The 27,352-nt window shown below is 44.7% G+C and overlaps 1 protein-coding gene across 9 annotated transcripts in view; it reads left to right on the top strand.

The window, feature by feature from the left end:
* LOC117762735 (serine/threonine-protein kinase BRSK2) overlaps positions 1-26,869 on the top strand; it is a 172,201-nt gene extending 145,332 nt beyond the window's left edge. For 2 of the 9 annotated variants that reach the window (XM_034587300.1, XM_034587299.1), the window contains 12 exons: positions 1,692-1,723; positions 4,127-4,291; positions 5,439-5,536; positions 6,013-6,163; positions 6,862-6,927; positions 13,391-13,451; positions 15,490-16,258; positions 16,369-16,417; positions 17,470-17,593; positions 18,699-18,879; positions 20,049-20,138; positions 25,330-26,869. In XM_034587300.1, coding sequence (XP_034443191.1) covers positions 1,692-1,723; positions 4,127-4,291; positions 5,439-5,536; positions 6,013-6,163; positions 6,862-6,927; positions 13,391-13,451; positions 15,490-16,258; positions 16,369-16,417; positions 17,470-17,593; positions 18,699-18,879; positions 20,049-20,138; positions 25,330-25,550 — 2,007 coding nt within the window. In that variant the 3' untranslated portion in view covers positions 25,551-26,869. Of the gene's footprint in view, positions 1-1,691; positions 1,724-4,126; positions 4,292-5,438; positions 5,537-6,012; positions 6,176-6,861; positions 6,928-13,390; positions 13,452-15,489; positions 16,259-16,368; positions 16,418-17,469; positions 17,594-18,698; positions 18,880-20,048; positions 20,139-25,329 lie in introns of all 9 variants that reach the window. The other 7 variants (XM_034587304.1, XM_034587302.1, XM_034587303.1 and 4 more) reach the window with 7 other exon arrangements.
* The last annotated feature ends 483 nt before the right edge of the window (positions 26,870-27,352 follow it).

The raw sequence follows: 27,352 nt of genomic DNA, 5'->3' as shown, positions 1-27,352 counted from the left end.
CTCTGTGGAAGCAGACAGGATTCACCTACACTCAGTAGCCCGCCCGTCTCTCGCAACTGTACCAACTTCACACGGAGGCATTTATCAGCGCTAAAGCGTAGAGGTCGATCCTCCGGGACGGCGAACGCGCCGAGGCGTTGCCGTCGACACACACTCAAGAACTGTGCCCTCTAAATAAGTGACGATAATTAGAGCTGCTATGTGCATCTCGTGTGGTTCCACAGCAACAGCAGGAGCAAATTAAAAAGTCCCAGCAGTGACATTGATCCTGTTTTCCTCTGTGGGCAGTTAAAGCACTGCGGAGTCATTCTAATAGACATCTTCCCTCGTTGCTTGCTGTTTCTGTCTCTTTCTGTTTTTCCCTTCTTGGGGGAAAAGGACCATGTCGACAGGGTTGGTGACTATTATAGATAGGTCGTGAAATTCTGCACCAATCAGGCACCGGTTCCTACACGGCTGGTTCCTGGTGAACCGAAACACGACGCAGATTTCAGTGCCTCATTTATACCTGAGCTTTGAGCTGAAATAGATGCCCTGCTTACAGGCGACATAAACATCACCGCATGTGCCTATTTAACGTTACATTTAACTCTGGTGCAACACACTCTGGCAGCAGAAACTGAAACTGTTATTTAGTGTTAAATTCTTGTAGTTGCTTTAAGTTTTATAAATAATGTGATTTTGTCGCGTAAAATTGTAATTTTGCAAGTTTTGCACTTGTATATTTAAATGTAAGTATACTTCAAACTGTTAACATATATGTGTAACAGTTATGTTCAATTTTTAACCTCAAATTTTTGCCTTAGCAAAAAAAAAAAAAGGCATTCCTATCATTGCCAGTATCTGTCCTGGCACCTGTACCATTTCAAAAGTATTGATTTAGCCTTGGAATCAGAAAAAAATCCACATGATGCCTACAGTAACCCTATGGTGACAAAGTGTGGTGATAAGAGGAGTCGGTGTGTTTGTGAGAGTAATACTAATAGTAAGGGATATATTGGGCAACTTTGGGCTTTCCCACACAAAAGATGACCAGTATGAAGGAAACACGTGTTATCTTTGGTCATGGCTCCAAAGTGGGGGATCCTGTGTTGCACTGTTAGAAAGTTCCAAAGACGGCTGTTGTCATAGACCAAAAATGTATGATGGTGTCCCAGCTACGACCTGTGTCTACCAACCAGCCAATAGAAATGCTGCATGAAATGGCGCACCACAACACTGTTAACCACTCCAGCTCATAAAGTCTGTCACCAGCTCTATTAGATTCATGTTGCACAGTGTTGCTCGCAATAAACTTCTAACCCTGCTGAAATCTCACAGTCTGCCGGCGCCTTAATAGTCGTGGAGAGTGAGAATGGGAGATTCCCTTTAGACCAGAGGGCTCGGCAGGGTCAACAGCGTGTGTGTGTGTGTGTGTGGGGGGGGGGATAATATCCTCTGTATATAACTCGGTGCTATCTCACTCAGTTTTTTCCCCAGTAATATCTTTCCCCATTGGCAGTATTAATATTTGAAGAGATCATTATTTACCTCCACTTTTCAATCTGGCTGTATTGTCCTGTTGCCTAAGCTCGAGGTCTTTGTGAAGCCGTGATGCACTGAGAGTTTCCACACACAGACTTTCTGAAGACGATGGAATGATTCACATAAAGTTTGTGGACTGACTGTGTGTTTTCTCCTTTCTTTTACAGTTAGAACAGATCCAGAAGCACACATGGTACATGTAAGTATTTTTCCTTTCTTTTTACACCCTTCCCTTCTTCTCCTCCTCCTCCTCTTCCTCCCGTAGCCCGTTCTGCAGGACTTACAGACCTGAGGGGAGCCACCTCATGATAAACGACTTTCAGCTCCGGCGCTGTACACGAGAGTACCTTTGAGGGGGGCATGACTCCACTCTCGGGGATGTGGGGGTAAATTGGTAGTGCATGAAAGAGGACGTGCCACATATGGTAGGCTGAGCAGGGAGCAGGGGAGGAGGAGGAGAGAACGAGCAGGGATGAAGGGGAGAGGGTGAACCCACCTAACCTCAGTGTTCCCACCATTTAACTTTCATAACATAGCGTGCCCCCCCTTTTACAGCCAACATAAATCTTCTGAGGAAATTTGTAGCGCATGTCATTGTATTTGATGTCCGAATCCATTCATGTGTAGTTTTTTTTTATATCCTCCCCCTAATTATCCCATTATCACCATTCAGAAGTTGCAGCGGACCCATTTAAAAGTCCTTTAAAGACAAGATTTTAAAGGCTTTTCTATTTTTTCATCCCCCTCTTTCCCAAAAGAAAAACCATGAATCATGGAGGCTGGAGTTTGTGAGTCCTGGAAGGAACGGAGTTATGGTTTCTGTCTTGTGCTGAACGATCATGCAAACAGGCAGCGAGACTGATAAAAGAAACAAGAGCAGACAGGAAGAGATGAGCTTGGAGAGAAGAGTAATGTTGTGTAACTGAGGAAGATGCCCGACTCTCTCTCTCTCTCTCTCTCTCTCTCTCTCTCTCTCTCTCTCTCTCTCTCTCTCTCTCTCTCTCTCTCTCTCTCTCTGTCTGGCTGAATGAATGAACGCATAAATTAATTAATGAATGAAAGAATGGGGATTTATTTGTTTCTTTGTGAGACAAATGCGGCTGCAGCTATTTCCCAGAAGCAACTAGTTAGCAGTTTGTGGCATTGAAACATGAGCGTCTGTCTATTCAGATCACACAAAACACAACTCAGATTGAGTCGTCCACTCCTATTGTTTGATTACTTTGTGTATTTCCTTTTTTCAGAAAAATACATGAGTTGCTAATACAATATCAATATTACAGTAATTACATAGTAATGTGATAGAGACGTAAACATATCGACATAATGCGAATACTATCGGAATACTCCAAACAGATTAATTAATTTATGGTTTATTTTGAGTATAATCTCATTCAGGTTAATGTGCTGTTTAGGTTTTTTTAATCAGACTATTGGCTTAATCTGATTCATTTCAGAATATTGGTGTCCATGTAAACGTAGCAGCTGAACAGAGCAGAGCTTTGTCTTCACCAGGTTCTCTCATCATGAGCAGAGGACACACAAACACTTAGTGACCAGTTAATTAGGAAGCTACAACTAATACAATCTAATAAAAGAGTTCTGCAATAAATTCACCTTCATTAACATTATATATTTTGTTGAAGTTGCTGATTTACCTTTGCAGTCGTGTTGGTGGCTGTGGTTTGTTGTGAGGTTGGATTGTTATTGTAGGTCCAACACTTTCTATAAAACTTTGAACAAAACCGACCTCATAACTTTAATTACTGCAGGATTTATCACAGCACTGTTGCAAATAGGCTGCATTGTTTTAGAAAGGTGGACTAAATAAACTGGCATCTGAATCATGTGTTTACAGGAGTGACACTGAGGTCTTGTTTTTACTTTCGGTTTTATATACCTGCAGTGAAACAGGGATTGGAGGTTTTACATTTTACTGGGCTTACTGGAGGACGAAAAATAGATTCAGGCAAAGAAGGCTGAGGCAAACCTGTGTGTATATATCACACTGTGTATATTGTTTAAAAGAGTGTGTGTATATTGATAAAAATCTAAGATGCATATGCTGTTTCAAACAGAAAAGGTTTGCGTTGTCTGCTCCATAAACACAGGAATGCAAAAGAAATAAATAATTACATGACTATAATGTTGTCTATGAGTGTCTGGGGGGAAAAAAGAGAATGATGCACGAAAGTTAAATATGTTTAACAAGCCAAGAGAAAGGAGAGAGAACTCAAAACTTAACTGCAATGACTCAGTCGTCTGTTTTCATCTTTCGTGAGCGTGATGACCTCATCCCCTGAAGTTAACATGCAAAATGACTAAACCTGGGGAAAGTACGTGACTGTGAATGTTTTATTTTTATAATCTCAAACCGGGTCATAATGAGGTAATCTGTTGCCTCAGATGACCGAGAGGCAAACAAGCACAGGAATAGTTCACATAGCGTCATTTATATGTAGAGTAAAATCCATAATGCTGGCATAAGGTAGATGAAAGCATTAACCTGTTTATATTTAATGATGTACAGTACCAGAGACTTGCTGACGGATGACGAGTTGACGAGTGACCTTATTTGCCTTGTAATCTTTTGCATTGCCAGAGGGGGGAAGAACGAACCAGAGCCAGAGCAGCCCGTGCCCAGGAAGGTGACGATCCGCAGTCTGCCCTCCGCAGACGATATCGACCCCGACGTCCTGGACAGCATGCACTCCCTGGGCTGCTTCAGGGACAAAAACAAACTACTGAAAGACCTGCTGTCAGACGAGTGAGTGAAGGCCGGAGCAAAACGGAGGGGTTGGGCAAAAGAAAGAGGTTTGATGGAGAAGAACAGACAGTAGCTATGAAGCAGAAAGGGAAAAATACTGAAGTTTGTCTTGTTCAAATAGGGGGAAAAAGAATAAAAGCAGCTGGAGACGGGGAGGAGAGGACAGGGTTGTGCTGTGGTTATATGAAAGGAGAGAATGGGACTTCAATGGAAGGATGGCTGTGTGATGTCCATGTTGGCCTTGGTGATTTTTTTTTTTTTACCCGGAATCCTATGAGGCCGTCATTGGAGATGTCTGAAGCCGAGGATCTTAGCTGTTATCACACAGCGCTTACAGCACTCGCTCCTGGAAACATTCCCCCGAACCGATCCATGCTCCCAGGTCACATTTACACATGTTTGTGACTTTTCATTTACGCTCAGGATCTTTTTTCTACACTTTAATAATCTCCCCTCCCTCTATTATATATTTTTCCTGCTTCTTGCTTTTAACACAAAACGAGCATCAGTGTATAACTTCCCCCATCTCTTCCGTTTTCCCCTCCTTTCTCCTGGGAGCATCCCATAATAGTGCTGGACTGGAGGAAAATCTGCTGTCTCTATCTCCCCGCCCTTGGTTCATTTTAGCTGAAGTTGCAGGTCCTTGTCTCTTTGCCTCCTACTGCTTTCCAATCTGTCTTTATTATGGAGGGCCAATCCCTGGGCCTTTTGCATAGCGAGCTCTGGCCTAGAGGCTAAATATATTAGGCTTTTCTGATTTACTGCGAGAGAAGAGGATGAACTCGTAATGTTTGGGTACTTTGCGTAAACTTCCCAGCAGCTGCAGCATATGGAGATGGGGCATATCCTAAAACATATATGCAAAATATAATATGGCAGCTTAATGATCTGTAAAACCAAACTTTTGTTTTAACGATGGAAGCAATTTAGTTGCACAGTTTCACAAAGAACCCGGAAATTAAAAGACATTTATCAAAGTGAGGCTTTCTGCAGTTTAACCGTCTTGGTTTTTTTAAGCATGTGCAAACCTTGCTGGTGCTCACACTGTACATGATCTATAAATCGGACTGTATGCATGGTTGTGTATGTATTATCTCAGTAATTTCCAGATCTCTCAACAATAATTTTATTGCCTCCCCCTTCGCAGAGACAACCAAGAAAAGATGATCTACTTCCTGTTATTGGACCGTAAGGAGAGATATCCAAGCCAGGAGGATCAGAACCTCCCCCCTCGTAATGAGATCGGTGAGGATTCAGCAAAAAGTATAAATGCAGAATGTGACAAGTGTGTCAAATATCAATTTTGCTCATTGACCGCATGCAGACCAGCAATAAAAAAAGGTTTTCAGAAGCTACAGAAGCTGAACTATGACTTCTGCCGGAGTGAGTTTCTAATAAGAGCTTTGCAAGAGGAAGAGTAATATGTGCAAGTGTGTGTGTGTGTGTGTCTGTGCTTGTGTGCTGTGAGATACCGACATTTTGATGAATAGACTCCCTCTTCAGTGAATGTGATACAGTCAATACACTGGCCATTAGTTCAAGGTCTGGGAGGAAACCATTACTTATTCACTATTAGTTAAAATGTCAACATGATCAGCAGCGAGCATCACTCAAACACTCACATATCTGCACACAGGGCACAGAACTGTAGAAATGTGCACGTTAACTCGCCGGCTGCATGGCGTTCATTCTGCCCGTCCGTCCCTCTGTGTTCCCCACAGATCCTCCACGGAAGCGAGTCGACTCCCCCATGTTGAACCGTCACGGGAAGAGGAGACCGGAGAGGAAGTCCATGGAGGTCCTCAGTGTCACAGACGGAGGCTCGCCTGTGCCGGCCAGGAGGGCCATCGACATGACACAGCACGGACAACGGTATGAATGGAGGTGAAAAAAAGAACAAAGAAAACTCTATTAAATGTTTAAGCTAGAAGAGCTCTCTGAGTGCGTGTACCTCCACCAAGGCGAACGCACTGTCGCCAGTTCAAAGCAGTGTTTCCCTTTAATCAGCCATTTTCTAATTTGTCCTGCCAAAGTTTACTTGTCGTAATAATACATCAGATCTCTAACTATCTAGCACAGTTGTTGCATTGCACAGTTGTTTGCAGCTGTATTTGCAGGGCTATTCGTCCATAAAGGACCCCGCTACGGCCATAGATTGAATTCATTTTGTGAGAAACGCTGCAGAGAAAGTGGAACACCCATTTGTTTGGCTCCAGATCTAAATTGAATTGGGTTCTTTCCTGACCAACACAGAATCCTTGGCTTCCACCGCGTTTCCTCATAATCCGTCCAGTAGTTTTTGCATAATCCTGCTAATTGACAAAGTGAAAACACAACCACCTTGGTGGAGGTAATCGTCAAACAGAGACACACACACTGTAGCCCTGTGTGTGTTTATGTACTGTGTGTGTTTTTGTACTGTGTGTGTGTGTGTGTGGGGGGGGCTTTCAGCCCAGTGGTGTTTCAGGAGGTCTGACAGCGAGTCTGGCTCTGGTGTCAGCCGGCTCCATTGTGGACAAGCACAGACAGAGACTGACTCTGTGCTCGCTTTGTCTCCTGTCTCACTGTAGTAAATCAGTGTACAGTAAAAGCTTGGATATTCCTGACGCCCGTACAAAATGCAGCCAAGACGAAAGGTATTCACTTGTCACTCACTTCCTATGCTTTCCGCCTCCTCCTGCTCCCTGTCTCACCCTCATGCAAGGAGACGTGCGTGGCAGGAGAAAGATGCAGCAGAGCTTTCCTTCACTTTCTTTTAAGCGGTGATGAATGTACGTGCGGCATGCGGCAGCTTCGCGGGTCTTTTCTAATAAGCTATAACTCATCTGAAAAATAAACGTAAGAGCTGCTCTGTCCTCCATGAGTCAACAGTTTTAGGTTAGCACTTCCTAAAGTTTGACTTAACTCACTTTAATTAACTTAATTTTCAAATTGAGGGAGCCAGCACATTTGCAATTCAGACCCTCTTCTCCGGTGTTAGCTCAATTATCTATTTTTTTTCCTACTGTGCATGCATTGATAATCAGTTTCTCCCATACTGTGTCCCACTTTCTCCAGATGCAGAGCGCGTCTCCGTTTGCTCCCTTTTAAAAATGTTAAAGTCAAGCTGGTACCACATTCCGACGAGGCGCAGTGGACTGATTTAAAAAATCTGTTTCCTCATCTTATTTCAACAGCCGATATATCATCACGTTTCTGCTCAGAGGCAGTGACATTTCTGACAGCAGGGAAGATTGAATCTGAGGGGGTAATAACCTGATCTGCCTAATGATAGGCAGATTGGCAGAGTGCTGCAGAAAGCTTTCAGACGTATAGGGCCTGAATGCAGAAGCACTGAATGTGTATGTATATGGATAAAAAAAATATAGTTATAATGTTGAATATTCATCCACATGTCAGATGCATGAGAGCCTCTTCACCCAGTTCGGTCACAACACTTACACTTAATTCTTTCTGTCCTCTGGTGCATCTGAATTTCATTTTGAGATTAATCTTCCTGTGTTTCATCGCCGCTGCTGGAAATCCTTCATCCCTTCCGGCGATCCGGAGTCTTATCTCTTCTATACTTAAAGGTTGCGTTGGTTTAGAAGCTGCTTTCCTCTGCCCTTCGCTCTGAATTCCCACACAGGCCAGTTTGCTATGATTTTATCCAGCATTAATAATAACTCTTTAACACCAGAGCCCAGCACGGGTCCATTTTGGCAAACCTGGGAACCCGCTAAGCTCCGCACCGACACATAATTATCTACAAGTCAAATCCAGACCCATTGATATGTCCCGACGCGCCACCTGTGATTAAACACTCTTTAAACACAGTCACTCAAGTAAACTGGGTTCCGGCCTTCTTGTCCTCCAGTTTTGTGGAAAAGAATCTGTGTGCCACCTGCTCCTGCAGCTGTCAATACGTTACGGCACTTTTTACAAGCAGCGAAGTTCCTGAGAACGTATTCATCACCGGCAATTTCTGTCCCATTTTAATGTACAAGCCACGTCGCTGTCGGTAGTGACAGATATCTAAGAGTAAGTGAGGGAGTCAAAAGCGGCGTCGTAGGCTTTCACAATAAAACTAATCGTTTCATTTTCTGATTTCTCCGTAAAAATAATGTATAGTTAAGTTCTCGCCTGCTGCGCGCACGTTTAGTTCCCCCTACCTGTGAATTTGTATGAATGTAAAACCGTTTCACAGTGGGTTACCAGTCAATAGCTGAGTGGATTACATCATAAAGGGCGGTGGAACCAGTGGTTTGAACCTTTTATTATGAGTAGCTTTCCCATATAAATCTCAGTAAGAGGGGAACGAGGTTAGTGTCTGAATCCCACATACATCAGCAGCCGCAGTCATTAAAAAAGCTCCGCTGCATCTTTCTTCAGTGCGACTTTAAATCAGTGTATTGTTCATATTCCTCCACCCAAATCTCTCTCCTCCATCCCCCTCTTCATCATCTCTCTCTCTCTCTCCCATGGTCCCTTGTGTGCAGCTGACCTTCAGTCCCAAACACCCCCCCCCCCTTCCGTTATTATGGAATTTCTATGCTAATGTACAAATGCTGCTAGTTTCTCTCTGTCTGGCTTCCCCGCAGGAGCTGTGTTGGGTCGGGGTGGTGGTGGTGGTGGTGGGGGGGGAGTCTTGTGCCGCGGCCCCTCCGCCTCCAAATCAAATCAAATCTCTATTTCTCTCTCTCTCGCTATATGTCCCCACACCGCTGCATGTCTCCAGCTGATCAGTGGAGGGAGAGAGAGAAAAACTGCTGAAGTTTGTGTGAATCTGGATTTTTGTTGTGTTTTTTCCAACTTTCTCTGGCTTTTATCCCGTCCTTGTGTGCACTTTGTTTGATCATGTGCCGGCTCGTGGGTGTGTGCGCGGACGATGGTGTTGGCCGAACAGTGTCCAAAGATTTGACTGACTCTTTTCTCTGAACCTAACCTTATCTTTCCCCGACAGCGAACTTAAGTCGACAGCACAGAAGATTCGCAGAAACTTCAGATCAGAGGGCGTCAGAGAGAGAGAGACTTTGAAACGTGTTTTGACAGGATACATTTCCACCGGCGTAAATGGTGGAAAATAGAGGGAGAGAGAGAGCGGGGGGTTGGGGGAGAGAAATGTTTTTTATCTAAAATTACACAACGAAAACGCCTGATTCTCGACCCTTTATCAAGCATTTTGCCTCGTGCATATCTCATGTAGGCGTTTACAATCTGAGCCGCTGCCCGGGCTACATTTCCATACATGTGATTGGTGATTTGAGATTAATCCCCCAGCAGCACAGAGATATACACACACACGAGGACATTCTACCATTAATGCCCATTTCTTTCTTTATACACCCAAAAGAAAGTTAAAAAGACATTTAAAGCTAAACCCAAAGCACAAGAAATCCCACTGATTTAATTTCAAATCTTAACAACATGCCAGGAGAAATGAAAGGGGGTTAATGATATGTAAATGAAATATGGAAAAGTGCTGCAGTGTGAAGAAGAGAATATCAATTGATTTTTTTTTTTTTTTTTTTTCCTCCGCTCATGTTGCCTCATGCAGTGTGAATGTGTCGGGTTAGTCGGGGGCTGTCTTAATAAGTTAAGCTCTCATGCTAATTATTGACTCTAATTCATTTAAGAGGCTCAGATGACCACAAATAAAGCCGATTGAACGCTGATCTCCGCGCCACAAACTGCAGGGGTCTCACTACATATAGACATTTTGAGGAGCTGAGGTGTGAATGTTAATGCACCCAGTCCTCGGGGGAGGTGTCAAGACTCAGGAAAGGAAACAAATTTAAACAGAGTTTTGATTTATTTGAATATCAGCCCCGTGCAGCGGAAACTCCGTCGGTGGGACAAAGTCAATACAGAGGAGGGAGAAAGGGAGAAATGAAACTTTGTCCGTCTGCTTTAAACCAGGACGTGCATTGTGCCCGGGCTTCGGCGGTGTTATTCATTTGCCTTTTGACTCCTGGCACCATCCATTTCGCTGTGCTTCTTTTTTCGTTTTATTTCAGTCCATGCCCTCATCCCAGAACCACTTGTACTTGTTCCACTCCCCACAGCCGAGCATTAGACCCCCACAGGTGCTCTGGGTGGGTGTCTGACATGAGGACATGGGGCCTCATGGCAATGTTAGCTTAAGGACTAATGGACGGTAGAAAGACTAGTGTGGGTGACCACACACATACGCCATCATACACCAATTCAGGTACAAGTACACACATAATTTTCTCAGTTTCCTCTTGTAGTTTCTAGCAGTGTGGATAGTTTGGGTTTCATTTCTTCAGGTTTTGAAATATTCCTTTGTGAGATGCAGCAAATTTTATTTTTTTGTTGTAGCTCGGATCCATTTCTTTCATAAAAGCTGCATCATTACAATTAAAACATATATTAACAAGTAAAGCTTAGTTTATTCAAAGTAAGAAAAGTATTAAAAGCAAAATGTAACGGCCCCTTTCCCATTCCCCAATTCTACTCACTAGCAAATGCAGATGAAAACATCCTAAAAAGGAATACTTAAATTTAAGTACATAGAAATAGTACTTGAGTGCAGTGTTTTCGTAAATGCATTAGTAATTTATCTTTCTAGTAATTATGTCCCAGTTACTCTGGATGATCCACAGATCACAAGGTCGAGAGATTTCTGAGGAACTATGAGGGTCGTCTCTCTGACAACTGTTGACAGGGTTTTAAACAGAGTGACATTGAATCTGTGAAGTTGCAATTATTTTATTATTATTACGTATGTAGTAATTTTTAAATTACATTCACCTCTTTTAACTAAAGGTGAACTTATCCTTTAAAAACAAACACACACACACACACACACCCACATAGATCTTATTGGATTTGTTTGTTTCTATACAACAGATAATAAACAATTCCTTAGATGAAGCCGTTCACTATAAATACAACGTTCATCGTTAATAATTCATCGCCTCTCCGACGCCCGTTACTTCACAGCATAACCATCTGAAACACGAGTTGAGAGACCTGCTTTCTCCAACACTAACAGATGCAGAGGGACACTAACAATATGCTCCTAATGGCCTGAGGATGCTGCCTTTTGGCGACGTTTAGATGAAGTGCAATTTGGCGACGTGCGGACGGGTGCTGTATGTGAGCAACAGCGGGGGCACGTCTCAGTGGGCCGACGGCCTTAAATGTAAATGATAGCAACTGTCTGGTCAGCTGCTCCACGAAACGAGAAATCATAGCCAACGTAGTCTTCACAGCGCCCACTCATGTGCATGAGTGTGTGCAATAAATACACTCACAGAAGGGGCAGTGGGAGAGTTACGGAAATAGCCTCGGAGTGGGTGTTTCTATATTTTCCTTTCTCTCGTGGCAGCTGTAACTGTTGCTTGTGTGCCGGTGCCGCTCAGGAGGAAGACTCCTCTTCTCTTATCAGTTCCTTCCTGAGGCACAGCTATCATTTAATGGCTGCTGGACTTTTTGGTGTCCATGCATGCAGGGGCCTCGGTGTTCCCGTGGGACTGCTCCAGATTCAGGAATGAGCATCCGTCTCCATTACTCCATCCGTCCCTCCCGTCCTCCATTCTTTAAAACCCTTCCCTCATTCCTCCATCACTCTAAACTCCCTCATTCTCCCCTCGCGTTTGTCCACGAGGTCGTAGCCGTAGTGTTCGTCTCTTCATCTTTTCTGACGAGAGACAATAGATCCGAGGGGCTCGGCCGCATGTTCACAAACGCGTCAGTGCTGGAACAGAGGGGAGAAAAGAAGGGGTGAGACGGAGGGGGGGTTAATATTAGATTGAGTGACAATAAGGAACAGTGTTGTGACAGTGAGCAGCTGGCGTTTCCCAGTGTTGACAGCCACTGTTGTTGTGTGTTTGTGTGCGTGCGCGCTTGATGGAGACAGATTGTCCTGTGATTGTTCATTTCTGAGCACGGCTCTGCTCATAGGGGTTATTGACGGCATCTGCGGGGGAGACAGGAAAAAAAACGTGACAAATGGTACTCAACCAAATGTCCCACTTCATTCCACCACCACCACCCCCCCTCAAGATATTTTCTACTGATCCAGTGCGGAGGCCTGGAACGTCAACAGAGGGTGGAAAGGTAATTTGAAGCCTATAGATTCACACGAGAAGCTGCCGTCAAATCATCCATCCGTCATCTACGCCCCTCTATCCTTTGAGGGTGGGTGGGGTTCTGGAGCAAACCTGATGTCGGGTGAGAGGCGGGGTACACCCTGGACAGGTCGTCAGCTCCTCACAGGGCCAACATTTACCTCTTTCACACCAGAATTTGTGGATCTACGCAGGGTAGACACGGGTAAACCCACAAAAAAAGGGAATTACCTCCTTGCCAGTCTTGCCTCTCCGTCCCCCCCCCCCGTGCGTCATGTTCAATGTCACGGACACACTGAAAGCTGAGCAGCTCTCTCCCTTTGCTGTCTTTTCAAATTAGCGTGTTCACCTGGGTGTCGTGTTTCTATCAGTGTCGATCAGAGCCGAGTAAAAACCTTCTGCTGCCGGGGTCATTTGAACCGGGACTGAATCCAGATTGTATCTATTCCAATTTTTAAAAAACAGATGTTTTGTGGGGTTTTTGACGAGTGGGGTTATACACAGAGACAAACAAGCATCTAGGCTCACATTCACATCTATGGTTAAATCAGAGTCTTCAGAAGACAATCTGCATGTCTGTGGACAATGTGAGGAAGTTGTAGTACTGGTGACATGACATGCAAAACCCACATAGAAAGACCCAACAAGGATTCGAACCTGGAACTTTCTTGCGATGAGGAAACACTGCACCACCGTGCCACCCTGCAGTCAAATAAGCATATTTTAAACTGAAGTTAGAGCTTAATTGGTTTCAGACTAATTGCTCGGAGTCAATACTACCAATCCTAGTGATGTGTCACGTGCTGTTGTGACGTTGTAGCGCTCCCACCCTCTTTCTGTGAAACGGCTCTGTAACAACCTGTGTGCTTTGTATGACGGCACCATATGCTGTAGCGCTTTCTAACCATGTCCAACATGTAACCTCCGAGCTCTCACCTCCGCCTGTGTGTTACACAAACATGTCACAGGGTAACATGTGTTGATTCTGCGCCTTTTCCCGTGTTCTTGCGTGCTTGTGCCACAGGTCGCGGTCTATTAGCGGCGCCTCCTCCGGCCTCTCCACCAGCCCCCTCAGCAGCCCACGGGTAAGTCACAATCCCGAGTGCACTTTCAAACACGCAGCATACAACACACACCTAGAGTATGTGGGGATAACACCCATCAAAATACTGTTGATCCCATGTTAAAGAGGGTCACCACAGCCTCAACCTCAGTTCTGACCCTTATAGCAGTGCACACATTATCATGACATCTCTCTGCAGTGTTATTCTACTGGTCCACTTTATTATCAGTCTGAGATATGGTATATTTTTTCTGCTCCTTAAAGAGATAGTTCACCGAAAATTCATTCATTATCTACTCACCACTATGCAGATGGAGGGTGGGTGAAGTGTTTGAGTCCACAAAACACTTCTGGAGTTTCAGGGGTAAACAGTGTTGCATCCAAATCCAGTACAATTGAAGTATACTCCATACTGCTCCTGTGGTGTCATCCAAGTGTCCGTGAGCCCCGACATTCAAATTCGACACGGTGAACTATCCCTTCTGTCTTAATCCAAAGTTCAGATCTAACTTTGCACTGTGAGGAAGCAGGGACACTGATAATCTCCTCACGTTTTGTGTAGGATCAGGTTTTTACACAAATCATCACTGTGTCTATACAGTTTGGATCTTTGTATTAACTCAATGTCAAAATAAGGACGCTGGAAGTCAGCGTGCTGCAAGGCAAAAAAGGTCTTGACCTTCTATGTAAAGTGCCTTGAGATAATGTATATAATGATTTGGCACTATACGAGTAAAACAAAATTGAATAAAAATGAATAAAATAAAATGAATATATAAACTTTTATAGAATTTTCTAGGGGAACATTTTGAGAGAAGCAGCATTAGACGTTAGCCTGATGAAGAATAAACCTGCGTTCTGTGTGTGGACTGTTCATAGCAGAGTATGGTACAATGCTGCTTTGACTGTCTGCTGTAGAGTAAAATGTTAAAGTTAAAAACTATTAACACATCACACTTGCTTCACTGCTTTTACTGTGACGTCAGTGCATTGAGCTTCTCAGCAGCTCCACCTCCTCGCTGACTCCGTGTACAAAGCCCTGATGGAAACGCACAATGTCGACGTGACAGCAAAGCAAACTTTCCTCCTTAATCCTCTTCTCTCTCCTCTTCCTCTCTGCTGATTATCCTCCTCTCTGTTTTCTGTGGCCTGAGCTCTGTGGAAATCCAGCTCAGAGGCTGCTCCAGGAAAAAAAAAAATCCCACTTTCCTTTTCTCTCCTCTGAGCCTAAACTTTTTTCCAGCCGACTAACCTGAGAAGGCTCGAGATGAGCCGGGATCCCTGAGTCGAGCTCCTCGCGCCACACAGGTTCTGTCAGGCTGATCTGAAAGGGAAATTGATTTCGCAGACCGGCCCAAAGCCCCCGGATTGTGCTCGCAGCAAGAGGCTCTGTGTGGGCTTATTTTCTCCAGATTTGTGTCTGGAAGAAGGGGAAGGTGTCCAAGGGAAACAGTTTATCAGCGCGCCGTGTGGGGCTGCAATTTCACCATTAACAATCAAACAGACGAACAAACCTGTCCGTAAACACCGGATTTCACAGCAGCGACGCCGTAATGGAGTTCCCCCCGTTTTAGTGAGACAGCCCAATTTGTCCTCACAGCTGGTCCCGTGTCTCTCACACCTGTGTCTGTTTGCAATAGCGGAGCTCTGCATGTTTTATTCAAGTCAAATCCACCTTTTAAACACCTTTTGTATGAACTGTTTTCAGAATGTGTGCATTGCTTGAAGTTTTTGTCGTGCCCATTTAATTTGTCTTTTGACACGAGTCACTCAAATAGACTAACTGCATGTTTTTCTTTCTTGTCCTTCTGTTCTTTTCTTTTTTTGTTTGCCTCCATCCCTCCCGTGTATGTTCACTTCTCACCTGCCTCTTTATTCTTTTGCTCCTGCCTGTGACTTTGTTTGCTCCGCCGCGCTTGTTTTCTTTCCTTATCTATGTGTTTGTGGGCTTTGCATGTGTCCCCGTGTGCTTTCTCTTTGTTTTCTTTTCCTCCTCCACCTGTTCTGGCTTCCGGCTGTGTTGTGCCGTGTGTCCTCGCGCTGTGTCCTCCAACATCCAGCCTGTCAGAAAGTTTTGTGTGCCGCCTCAGTCCGCAGACATGTCCCAGTCCCCCAACACCAGCCCCTGCCCGTCTCCAGAACCCGTCCCCAATCGCACGGGCCCGTGTGTCTCCACCCCCAACTCGCTCTCTCCGAACAATGAGCTCCTGCCGGCGGCGCTCAACAAGACGCAGACGCTCCCCGCCAAACCCAAAGTCGCCCCGAAGCCCCTCCAAGCCACGAGATCCAACCCGCTCCCCGAAACCTTCCCAGATCCAGCATCCGCGGCCAAATCGGAGCCCTCCTCTCCCTGCCTGCTCCCGTCACAGCCGCCCTCTGCCTCTGTGCCCCCCACCCCGACTTCCCCATCCTCCCCGTTTTGCCCATTCACCATCACCAATGCTCCCATCCCGAACAGCCCACACGTACGGCGCTCACATTTTGCCGCCGGCCCCCAGCTCTCTGTGCCCTTTAGCCCAGTGGTGCCCCTGTCGCCCATCCGGCTGCATCACTTTCACCCCGTGGCACCGGCTTCTTCTTCCTTCACTGACCACCCACCCAAATCTATCCCCCTCATACAGGTTACCCCCCACCCCTCCCCTCGAGGCAGCCCCCTCCCCACCCCAAAGGGCACCCCGGTGCACACTCCCAAGGACAGCCCAGCCGGGACCCCCAACCCGACGCCGCCCCCCAGCCCTTCCATCGGAGGCATGCCGTGGAGGACGCGCCTCAACTCCATCAAGAACAGCTTCCTGGGCTCACCACGCTTCCACCGCAGGAAACTCCAAGGTTCGGACTTTCACGCCAAATACTGACTCATCTAATCTCATCAGTCTTAAGATCTGCTTGTTTTCTGCTGTTCATTAACCTCTGTCTGAACTTTGACCCTGCGAATACAGTTCCCACACAAGAGGAGATGTCCAGCCTCACACCAGAGTCTTCCCCAGAGTGAGTACATGCTGGGACTTTTTGATTTTAACTATGCATAACGTGTCAGACCCGCACTCTCTGCCCCAGACAGGCTTGCTCTTGATAGCGTGATGTTTTGGAAAGTATCACATCCATGACCGTTTGATTTTTTGAACCCCCGCTGCTGAGTTCCCTGTCATGACCCCAGGTCTGGTCTGGGTTGGAGAAGCGGCACCGTGGCAGCGGGTTGTGGGTTGGTTATCAAGGAGGGAAGGAAGGCAGCCTGTGTGATGTTGCTGAGCTCCCAGGGGCCGGATAACTCAAAGTTGGCCTAGATATGCCCGTTTGATTGGCTGACTGCCTGGCTCGGCCATTTCCACCTGGCTGGAAAGAACATCCTGGCTTCAAGGTGTTGGAGAGTTGGTTGGAAAAGACCTTCTCTTCGCTGTGGCTGGTCTGCACAGACACATGTACACATGCACCTGCTGTAGACACCTTCTTACAGCAGCACAACATCTCTGCAGACAATCTAATATTACACAAGCCTCTATTAAGGTTTAAATAAGTGTTTATTCAAGTTTAGCTTTTATGGAGTGGTCTCTCTTTGGGCCTGTCCCAATTCCTCTCCCTTGGTCCTACCCCTAGATATGAAGTTCCCCTTGATGGGTAGTGTCCCCCTCCAAACAACTAACATTATTATATCAACAACCAAAATTTTAATAGTGACACATCTGACAACTGCAGGACAGACGGGACACATTGATCTATTGTTCAATACACAGTTAGTCAGCATGTTTACATCAGTTATTTCAATGTAACTTCTGCCCCGCAATGAACCCTAACCCTAACCCATATATGGGACAAGGGAGTGAATACAGCGATTCAATTTAATTTTCAGTTGCTACTGGAGTAAAATAAGATTTTCTGCTGGATTAAAACAAGATATTCATGTTTATTTTGCAAGATTTCATTCGAGCATTTATGAGCATTCTACCCGCAGTGGTCGTCATGTTGATTCGCTGCACAAGGAAAAATCCAATGTGCAATGCAGAGATGCAGCCGACAATCAATGTCCATTCTTTTCTTCACAGACTTGCCAAAAAATCCTGGTTTGGTAACTTCATCAACCTGGAAAAAGAGGAGCAGATCTTCATCGTGATCAAGGACAAGCCTCTCAGCTCCATCAAGGCAGACATCGTTCAGGCCTTTCTCTCGGTACACGTCACTTTATTGCTTAATTATTTTTCTCTTTTTCTGCCTCCAAATCCCCTCTCTCATCTGCCCCTGTGTCCTGTAATCTTCTCTCTATATTTGTTGGTGTGTGCATTTTGCAGTATAACCTGTGTGTATCTTCCGTGTGGGGCAGGATGTTGCCTTTTTTCTAACAGCAGCGCTGATTGGCTGCACTACGCGGCGAGTGTTCGCTAACATGATTCCGATTTATGTAGCAATTCAGTAAACTGCTTGTGTTCAGCGCTTCTATTTTCCCTCTGACTGCAGACTCACTTAAGGTCAATGGAAAAATCAACAGAGAGCATTGATCATTAGCATATAGATGCTTTGCCCCCAGTATCATGCATTGAGTGTGTTTAGATGTGTAAGCGCCCGACATTGCGAAAATAGCATTAGATTTTATCTGTGTTTATAACTGTGGATTTTGCAAATACGTGAGGCAACGTGAGGCATTTCTCGGCGGAATCTGTGTCAACAAACATCCAGCGCCGGTCGTTGATATTCAGTGTACATAATTGAACAGAGCCCGTCCTCACCCCGGTTAGATTTAACAAAGTCTAAGTAAATGCAAACTCGGGTCAATGTCAAATCCGTTTCCCCCCCCCCCACCCCGTCCCTGGAGGGAGCTATTTTCTCCCGCGGGTTGTGCTCGCTGGGTTTTTTTTTCCGGACAGCAGATTGTCACCTGAATCAGTGGAATTACACCTCTCAGCACACTCACATTAATGGAATGTCACCTCCTCTCCAGCACTATGGTCCAAATGTGACAATTTCGGCGCTCACCTGTTCACCGAGCATACAAATTCAGTTTAGGTGGCAGAGTGCAATGTTGTTGGATGACTCAAGATTACATTAGCTTAAGTCTCCCTGGCACGCATGGCTACTCCCCGAGGCATTAATCTCCTCAGAGCTTCAACTGGGGCTCGTGGTATGTGGACGGTATTTTAATGAGGGTTTATTCAGCTCGTCATTTGCAAGGTGCGGGAGGAAAATTAAACATGTGCGATCCCATTACCCACCTATTTTTTTTTTTTTTAACTACCAATTCTTATCTCCATCTATCTCTGTGTGTGTTTTCTCCTCCCAGATCCCCAGCCTAAGCCACAGCGTGATCTCTCAGACCAGCTTTCGAGCGGAGTACAAGTCCACGGCCGGCCCCACAGTCTTCCAGAAGCCGGTCAAGTTTCAGGTGGACATCACCTACACGGAGAGCACGGCCGCCACCAAGGAGAACGGCATCTACTCCGTCACCTTCACCCTGCTCTCAGGTCAGGACGCTCACACACACACACACACAGGGATTATCCATCGAGTCATTTTCTGCATCCTGCGTGCGTTTGGGAAAATTCATATCGAACAGGTCAACAGTTTATCAGAGGGATTATAAAACCTATTTATATTTGTATTTACACTTGCAAACTGTGCACAGACAGTAGTGAGAATCTATGCACACACAAAAACAAGGCAGTATGGTTGTTTTTTTTATTTAAGCTGGATGCCTTTAATTTTCTATAGACTATAAAATAGTTTATAGTGCTGCGAGACAACACAACGCAGGGAACAGTTACATCTTACGTAACCTTGAATATTTGAAATTCAGCCTCTCTGAAAAGTGCGGAGAACACCCGTCACACTTCAAACTAACAAATTTGCACCACGGAAAAAAACTTGTTTGTATCCAGCCAACAAATAAACCAGAGGTGCTGTTTCCAGAAGCGGCTGCTGTCAAACGTGCTGCCAAAAAAAAGAATGGCTGCCTAAGGATTTTTCAAAGTTCCTGCAATCCTAAATACTTGATAAGATTTTCCCCCCTCAAACCTCCCTGAGCGGAACAAGATGAGGTCTGGCTGTGCAAGATTACAAACGTTGCAATCACGCATGCATGCTTAGTCTTGTCGAAGCATGTGCATGCTCTATTTCACTCTCTCTGCACACACACAGTCTCACACAAACAGACACACACACACTCTGTCGGGGGCACATTTGACCTGATTGGGGTGTAACACTGGTTGTTTTGAGCTAACTGGTTCTTCCATGTCACTGAACATGTACTGTACACAACAGGTCGACTGCAGGAGCTCACAGCAGCTCCACTTTCTGCCCTCCATTTATCATCTCAGGCTTTCTGCAGTTTTTCCAGCTCAGAACAGGCATTTGTGTGTGTGTGTGTGTGTGTGTGTGTGTGTGTGTGTGTGTGTGTGTGTGTGTGTGTGTGTGTGTGTGTGTGTGTGTGTGTGTGTGTGTGTGTGTGTGTGTGTGTGTGTGTGTGTGTGTGTGTGTGTGTGTGTGTGTGTGTGTGTGTCCCCTTTATTTCTTCTTCTCTTGATTATTCCATCTCTGCTGCCTCTGTGTGATGCTGCTGATTGTCCCATGTTCTATGATGATGTTGTTGCGTCATGTTGTGTTTCCTTCCTGTGTTTGTGTTTCCTGCGTTCAGGACCCAGCCGGCGCTTCAAGCGAGTAGTGGAGACGATTCAGAGCCAGTTGTTAAGCACACATGACCAGCCTGGGGTCCAGCAGCTGTCTGGTGAGTAGAAACTTCTTTCTCCCCGAAAAATCAAATTCAGAATCTTCACCAAAACCTTTCACCTTTACCACCCCCCCACCGCCTCATCTGTTCATCCCACCCCCCCACCCCTGACAAGAGCACTTTCACTGCTGACGCCGAGCTAAATCCTGCCCTTCCTCTTGCCACCCCACCGTGCCTGAAACCCCCGATGCCACTCGTCCTCGCTCCTGTGCATGCCAGCGCCTCGCCGCCTTGAAAAGGGTCGGGAGCTGCTCTCGAGCGCCGACTCGCGGGTCAGATGTTGTCTCGACGCCCTGGCGGTGCAGATTAGAGAAGAGGGGTTGTGTATGAGCCGTTACGCATTCTGTTACTCCCACTTCCAAGAGTGATCGTCGAAGCTTGTCACCATGGCAACACCAGTGCACCTCAACGCGCTCCCACAATGCACTGCACCGCACAGCGATACCACACCTGACACGCTCTCTCTCTCTCTCTCTCTCTCTCTCTCTCTCTCTCTCTCTCTCTCTCTCTCTCTCTCTCTCCCCTGCTGTTTCTCTCCTCATCCACTGGCTCCTTCAAATTCACGATGTTGATGGAAAACATTTGTGTGATAAACTCCGTGAGAGTGAACTTCATGGAATTATTAGATCGTCCCCTCCTGTCTTCTTCGTCTTTCCATTGAGTTGATGCATAAACCCGTTCTTCCAATTTCACATAAGAAGAGAAAAAGGAATCACACTCCTCCCTGTCTCCTTCTCTGCATGTTCGTCCATCACTGCTCCGTTTGTGTCCCTCAGTCGTCATTCTCTTGACAACAGCTCCATCTGCTGGTCAGTCAAGGAAACACTCAGCCTTAAAAACAGGAGATTGGATGGAAATCCCACTTGTGCTGCTGTATGTTTGTGTCTTTTTCCTCTTAAAAACATTTTCCAGTTCCATGTCGAATACAAGTTATAAAACTAATACGTAGCCATCATTGAGCTCTAGTGTTGTGTTATTACATAACTTATAACTGTGAGCTGTGTGTTTGCTCTATCGTTTTATTCCCGTTTGCAGGATTTGATGATTTGAAAACCTCTCAAACAATTTCCAGGCGGGTTATGACCCAAAAATGAACCCATTGAATTTAGGTGAGGATCCGCATCAGGGAGCGGATTCAGTTATTTTTGTTTTACTCTCTTTATCATTGTAAAAGAGGAAACATAGAGAAAGAAGGGTTGATGTGGAAATAGCTCAAGGTCTTTTTCAACCGTGCAACACTTTGACCATGCCGGACATCTTCTTTTTGGCTCCTTCAGTCTACATTTCTGTGGAAAAGCGGTTACTTTTTGTTAAGTGCCATTTAGTATGAAGTTGTTTTATTTTCTTCCTTTTTTTTGTTCATTACCATTGATCTTTGTTTTTTATATGTATTATACAGTACTTGTCTTGTTAGATAGTACAGATTATCAAGGAAGTAGCTAGTATGAGTACCTCTAGTCTATATAGTTTTGTAAATAATGAGCAGAAAAAAACTGAAGATGGATGTGAAGTAAAAATTGTATCTCTTATCCTGACAGATTTTTCAGAAGAAATAAAATAAAAATAAAAAGCATGAGAATGATGCAGGGGTGGCACAGAAAAGAAGTGGACCGTATATCCTGTGTGCTGATAAATTAACTTGTGCTTGATTTCTTCTATTTCTTAGACTTCTCTGTTACCGACAAAGCAGAACTCAATGGTGTCGATTGTTACCATTGAACCAAATATCAAAATGCCATGCCCCTCCATATGGTGCGGGACACTCAAATGAACAAACATTCATCCATTAAATTCATCCGTTTCTCAGCATTTTCAATAATTTATGGATCTTGGGAAAAAAATCTGACAGAGTGCCTTTCTAGTTATATAATATGATATATAGTATAATTATATTATACATAAGGGTAAAATGACAAAAATACTACATTAGATTAGGTTTGAGTGACTGCTGCTTGTTTTCTGTGCAGTACAAATGACATGAGAGTAAAATTCTCTCTTTAACATTAACACATGAGAAGATACTGACCATATCAAGCAAGATCAGTCTAAATTAACTTCATGTCTTCACACTATCAGAGTATCAAACGAGAATCTTGTAAATCAGGTTAAAATGTTCTTGAAATCTTGAAACATTGTTTAATTTAATTTCCTCCGCCCTCCTTTATCTCTTCTGACCTCCTCACACACCTTTAGTGCTTCCTGGCCACAGGCCCTTTGAATATGAGGCCACTGTGTGTAATTAAGAATAGTAACGGCTTTGCATACCAATGTGTGTCAAACAAAAGGCTTCATCAAGTCCTGGTCATTATGTTCCCTAATCACCTTTTAACAGCGGTAGACCTGGGACTTCAGCTTAGGCAGACAACACGAGGGCGGAGCGATACCAGGAATGTGGAGGAGCAGATGTGTAGAAGGAAGAACCGCAGAGGAAGATGGTGTCTCTGTTTTATTTACTTTCACGAGCATTCTGCCATTCTTGAAAATGTGAAGATGACGTTGAAGTGAAGACGAAATGTAGAATTTTTCACATATTAGAAAGACACAAGAAACGTTAGGGGGAACTTGGCTGCGACTATTTTCCAGCTGGATAATGAAACAGTCAAAATCAGTGGCACATACTCACACACACATAATCTTTTGCTTCTGTCTCAGTGAGGACACTCGTTGGTGTAATTCATTCCCAAATCCCTTCGCCTAATCTTAACCATCACACCTAAATGCCTAACCCCAACGCTAATGCTTACCCTAAGGGTGAGAGTTACCCGAACCTAAATCTATTCATAACACTAACCTAAAACTTAAATAAGCCCTTAACCAGAATTAATTCTAAAACTAACCTGAACTACTTCTAACCCTAAACTAAAACTAATTGAAATTCTAACTCTAACTCCAACCCAAACTTGAAACCACCTCTACCCACTGAGGATACCATATTTTAACCCAAACCTAAAACTAATTCTAACCCTAAAAGAAAATGTGAGGAGCAGCCAAAATGTCTTCATTTCGTAGGCTCTATTCTCAAAGTACTCACAAAGATATAAGTTCAAGTGCACACAGTAAACAAATTATGGTCCCTACAACATGAGTAATAGTTGGACACACACACACACACACACACACACACACACACACACACACACACACACACACGTTACAACATAAACACATTCTCTCATGTCCTCACTCCGGTGGTTCATTCATTCATGGTTCATTCATGTTGTCAGGCAACACAAACCAGCCACAAAACAGATTCCGGTCTCCAACAGCTTTTTATTAAGTGCTGATACACCGACCAGTCCAGTGTGTGTGTGTGTGTGTGTTTTGTCATCTGTGCAGAAACCCTGCCTGTTGTTGTCACTGTTCATTTGTCGGCCCACAGGACTCTATTGTACAAATGCATCCCAGAGATGTGCTGCGTCTGCACCATTAACAAAAAAGAACATAGACCTTCTATTTGCTCCATTTCTTATGTTTGGTGTCCTCAGCACCCAGTTTACCTGCAGTGAGACCATTAAGGCCCTGCAGGAGGAATCAGTGTGTTTAGCTTCACGCATACTGCCACACACACACACACACATACAAACTGTGTGCTTAAAGCAGATAGGGAGTAATAATGTATGATGTACGATTAAGTGTTTATGACTCTTCGACTCTATTGTTTTTAAATCTCCTGAGTTGGACTCTCTCTCTCTCTCTTCAAAGAGGAGCACAGTAAAGATGGAGCCTCTCGGAGTGTGTGATGTCTTCGGTCAGGTTTTATAGCGTGAAGCTCTGAACCCCGGTGGAGACACATGTTGATCAAAGAGCGTCTCTTTGCTCCGGGCAGATTTAAGTCCAAACATCTCTGCTTCACTTGGCACAAAGGCCGTGAGACGGACGGCCTCGCTGAGGTTGGAGTTGCCCTTCGGTGTTTTAATGACATCTGCAAAACTCTATGAATGATTAGGTTTGACAAAAGGAGAGGAGACACTGTTTCTCATCCTTCAAGGACCTCTTTGTGTTGATGCTCCAAGGTTTCTCATTGTCCTCCCTCCATCATCTGGATCATCAAGTTTTGATCTATTTTGTTTTTGTATATAGAGGAGGGTGATGATGTCGTGCTGATGCAGATGCCTTTCATCACTCACTATGATCTTTGATCTATATATAGGGCTATAGTGCTTTACTGGATAATGTAATTCCCAACAGTTTCCTGGCTGTTGTTATTGTTTCTCTGTCTTTTTCTGGGCTTCAGTAGCTTTAGCAAATCAATAGATGATACAGAACGTCAACACACTTTCAATAAAAACACAATAAAACAGGTGAAGCTCGTTGGAATATGCTTTAAAGGATAAGTGTCTTTAAAGATGAGATTCTTTGTTGTTCCTTCGTGCGTAAACAGTCAGTCCAGACGTCCGGTTTCAGCTCGTGGTCGAGCACAATGTTATATTTCCTGTTGATGAAGGTGGGGTTAGAAGGTTGCAGCCTTCCTTTGTATTTGATGTGTTAGGGCCCGGTCACACACACTTTAATAATAATCATAATAATAATAATAATACATATTTCACATATTTCCGCTCACTTCCAATCTGTGAGAGCGAGGAGGCGATTAAAACACTTCCAACCTTGACAAAGAACCTGTGGATCCTTCAGTTGTTGTTAAAACTCAAAAGGTGTTTAGTTTGTCCAGTCTGGGCTACTGTAAAAAACATGGCCGCCTCTGTAGAGAGGTCCCGCTCCTGATGTAAATATAAAGTATTTAAATACAAAGGGACCATTCCAGGGTAAATAAAACAACAATTCGTACAATTTAGATGAAACACGCCAGTGAAAACATAACTAGGATTATTTTATCATTTTATCCCTTTCACCTAAATCTTAATAGATACACTCCATACACTATAACTTCCAGTTTGAGGTGGAATGGCTGCTTGTGTGCTTCCATCATTTCTGCTGTAACATGTGAACATGTGCACGTCTTATCGGAGCTCAGACATCACACAGGCTCATCACGGCTGCTCCAGCAGGTCTCCTCCTCGCTGCGTCTGCTGCTCCTCCTCCTCCTCGCCTCCGCTTGCTGTGTCTGTACCTGTAGCCAGCGTCTCTATCCTGTGAACCCCCCTGTTCATTAGTTTGTTCTCTCTCTTCTCTCCTCTTTCCCCCCTCTTTTTGTTTTTTCTCCCCCTTCTCTTCCCGTCTGTGTACCTAGGCAGCCCATTGAGTAACTTCTTTGACGTAATTAAACAACTTTTTTCAGACGAGAAGAACGGACAGGGGCCCTACGGCTCCGGCACGCCCTCCAAGCGCTGCCCCTCGCCCATGCACGCCCGGAGGCACGAGCACGAGCATAATGACACCAAGTGCCCGGCGGCGGGCCGAGACAGGTCCAAGTTGTCGATGGCGTCTCTGGGGACACAAGAGGAGTCTTAAACTGCGACACTGTGTAGATGGGCCAGTGCTAAAAACCCATCCCAGTATAAGCCAGCGACAAAGAGAGGATATCTGTATATAGCTAGATGTATATAATCATTTATGGACCTTTTTTGTATAAAATAACTTTATATAGACAGAAATATATTAAGAGAAAGTGATATTTTACAAGCAGCATTCTGCACCTACACCTCAAACACACTCCTTCCATTCACTTTTTCATTACGCCTCAGTGTCCACCACCACCACCACCACCACCACCACCACCACCACCATCCTCATCCACCTCCCCTCCACCCCAACAATCTAACCGCCTGTGGCCCTCGCTCTGTGTGTTTTGCTCCCTTGCTGCTAACCTGTGTGATGACCTGACTTGTTTCTGACACCAGGAATTATCCAGAAAACCTATTAAGTCCCTGCTCCTCCTGCTCCTCCTACTCCTCCTGCTCCGTCCACCCTCCCTCGACCACCTCTCCAACTCCCGACCCCACCCCGAGCGCGCCGCGAGAGACGGAGGACTGCTTTTAGAGGTACGCTCAGAAGTGGGGGGGGGCGGGTGTTACCATGGAGACAGTCCCTTCATGCAGACTTCTACCTTCATCCTCCTCCGTGCCCCTCGTCTACACCTCTGCCAGACGTCATTAGAAGTAGCTGAAAATACCTTTAGTGTTCCCCCTCCCCTCCCCATCTTGGAAACACAGTAACACACACATGCAGCACAACTCATCGCACAAACACCCTGATGAATCATGAACTCACACACGCTCGCCCTCGCCGACCCAGACGCCGCCTTTCCTCTTTACGAGCTCAAGGAGCATTGAGTGATTTGGAAAACAAGCATTTTACATACACACATAAAAACAAAACATTCACACGCACAGAAAACTCTGGGATGTATCAACAAGAACATGAAGAACAACAACAACAACAACAATAACAACAATAACAAAAAGAAGACTTGCAGAGAAACTGATTCAGAGGAGGAGAGAAGGGGTGGGGTGGGGGGGGGGTTGTGGAAAAGCCCAAACAGCCGACGCGGACGCTTGCTGGATTGTATTTGTTTGCTTTTTAATGTACATTCTTTGTGAAGAACTGGGTTTAAATCACTAACAGACTTTATTAGACTTATATTGCTGCGAACGGACTGGAATTGTGATTTCAGAGAGGAGCCGGGTGAGAGCGGGGGGGAGAGGATATGATAGTATATGGTCTGGGGGGTGGGGGGGGTGGGAAGTGGGTGGGTATGTGGTTATTTAAAATGAATGATCTATTCTGTTGTACAGACTGATATCATTTCTTATGTAAAAAAAACAAAAAAACAATGAAATGTCTAGTTGTGACACTATGTTTAGTTACCATGGCGACGGGTTGGTAAACCTGCCACATTCTGTCATTTTAAATTCTTCTGTGTATTTCTTTTTTGTTAAACGATCATTTCTGTCTTTGCTTGATTGACCTGATTTGTCATCGGAACATTCCTGTTATCTGCAGCACTTTTGTCTTTTGGTTTCTCTGGTTTTCCATTCACACCTCTCTCTTATAGTCTTACTTACCAGCAGTAGGAGTAGAGGAACAAAAAATGGTGACATGATAAATGCAACTGTGGATATTTTTGTATTTTTCTTTTTTTTTTTTGTCCTTATTTATTCACGTTTGTTCAATCTCGCCGTCTGATTTCCTAATTTATTGTTACTTGGCTATTTATATGAACAAAGCTGTTAGGTCAGTTGAATGTTATTTATTACCCTCTTGTGTGTTCGTAAAAATGGGGCAACATTTGAAGAAAAGACGGACTTTTCTTT

The sequence above is a fragment of the Hippoglossus hippoglossus genome, chromosome 6, assembly GCF_009819705.1.
Source record: "Hippoglossus hippoglossus isolate fHipHip1 chromosome 6, fHipHip1.pri, whole genome shotgun sequence".
NCBI lineage: Eukaryota > Metazoa > Chordata > Actinopteri > Pleuronectiformes > Pleuronectidae > Hippoglossus > Hippoglossus hippoglossus.
This window is presented reverse-complemented; position numbering and strand designations above follow the sequence as displayed.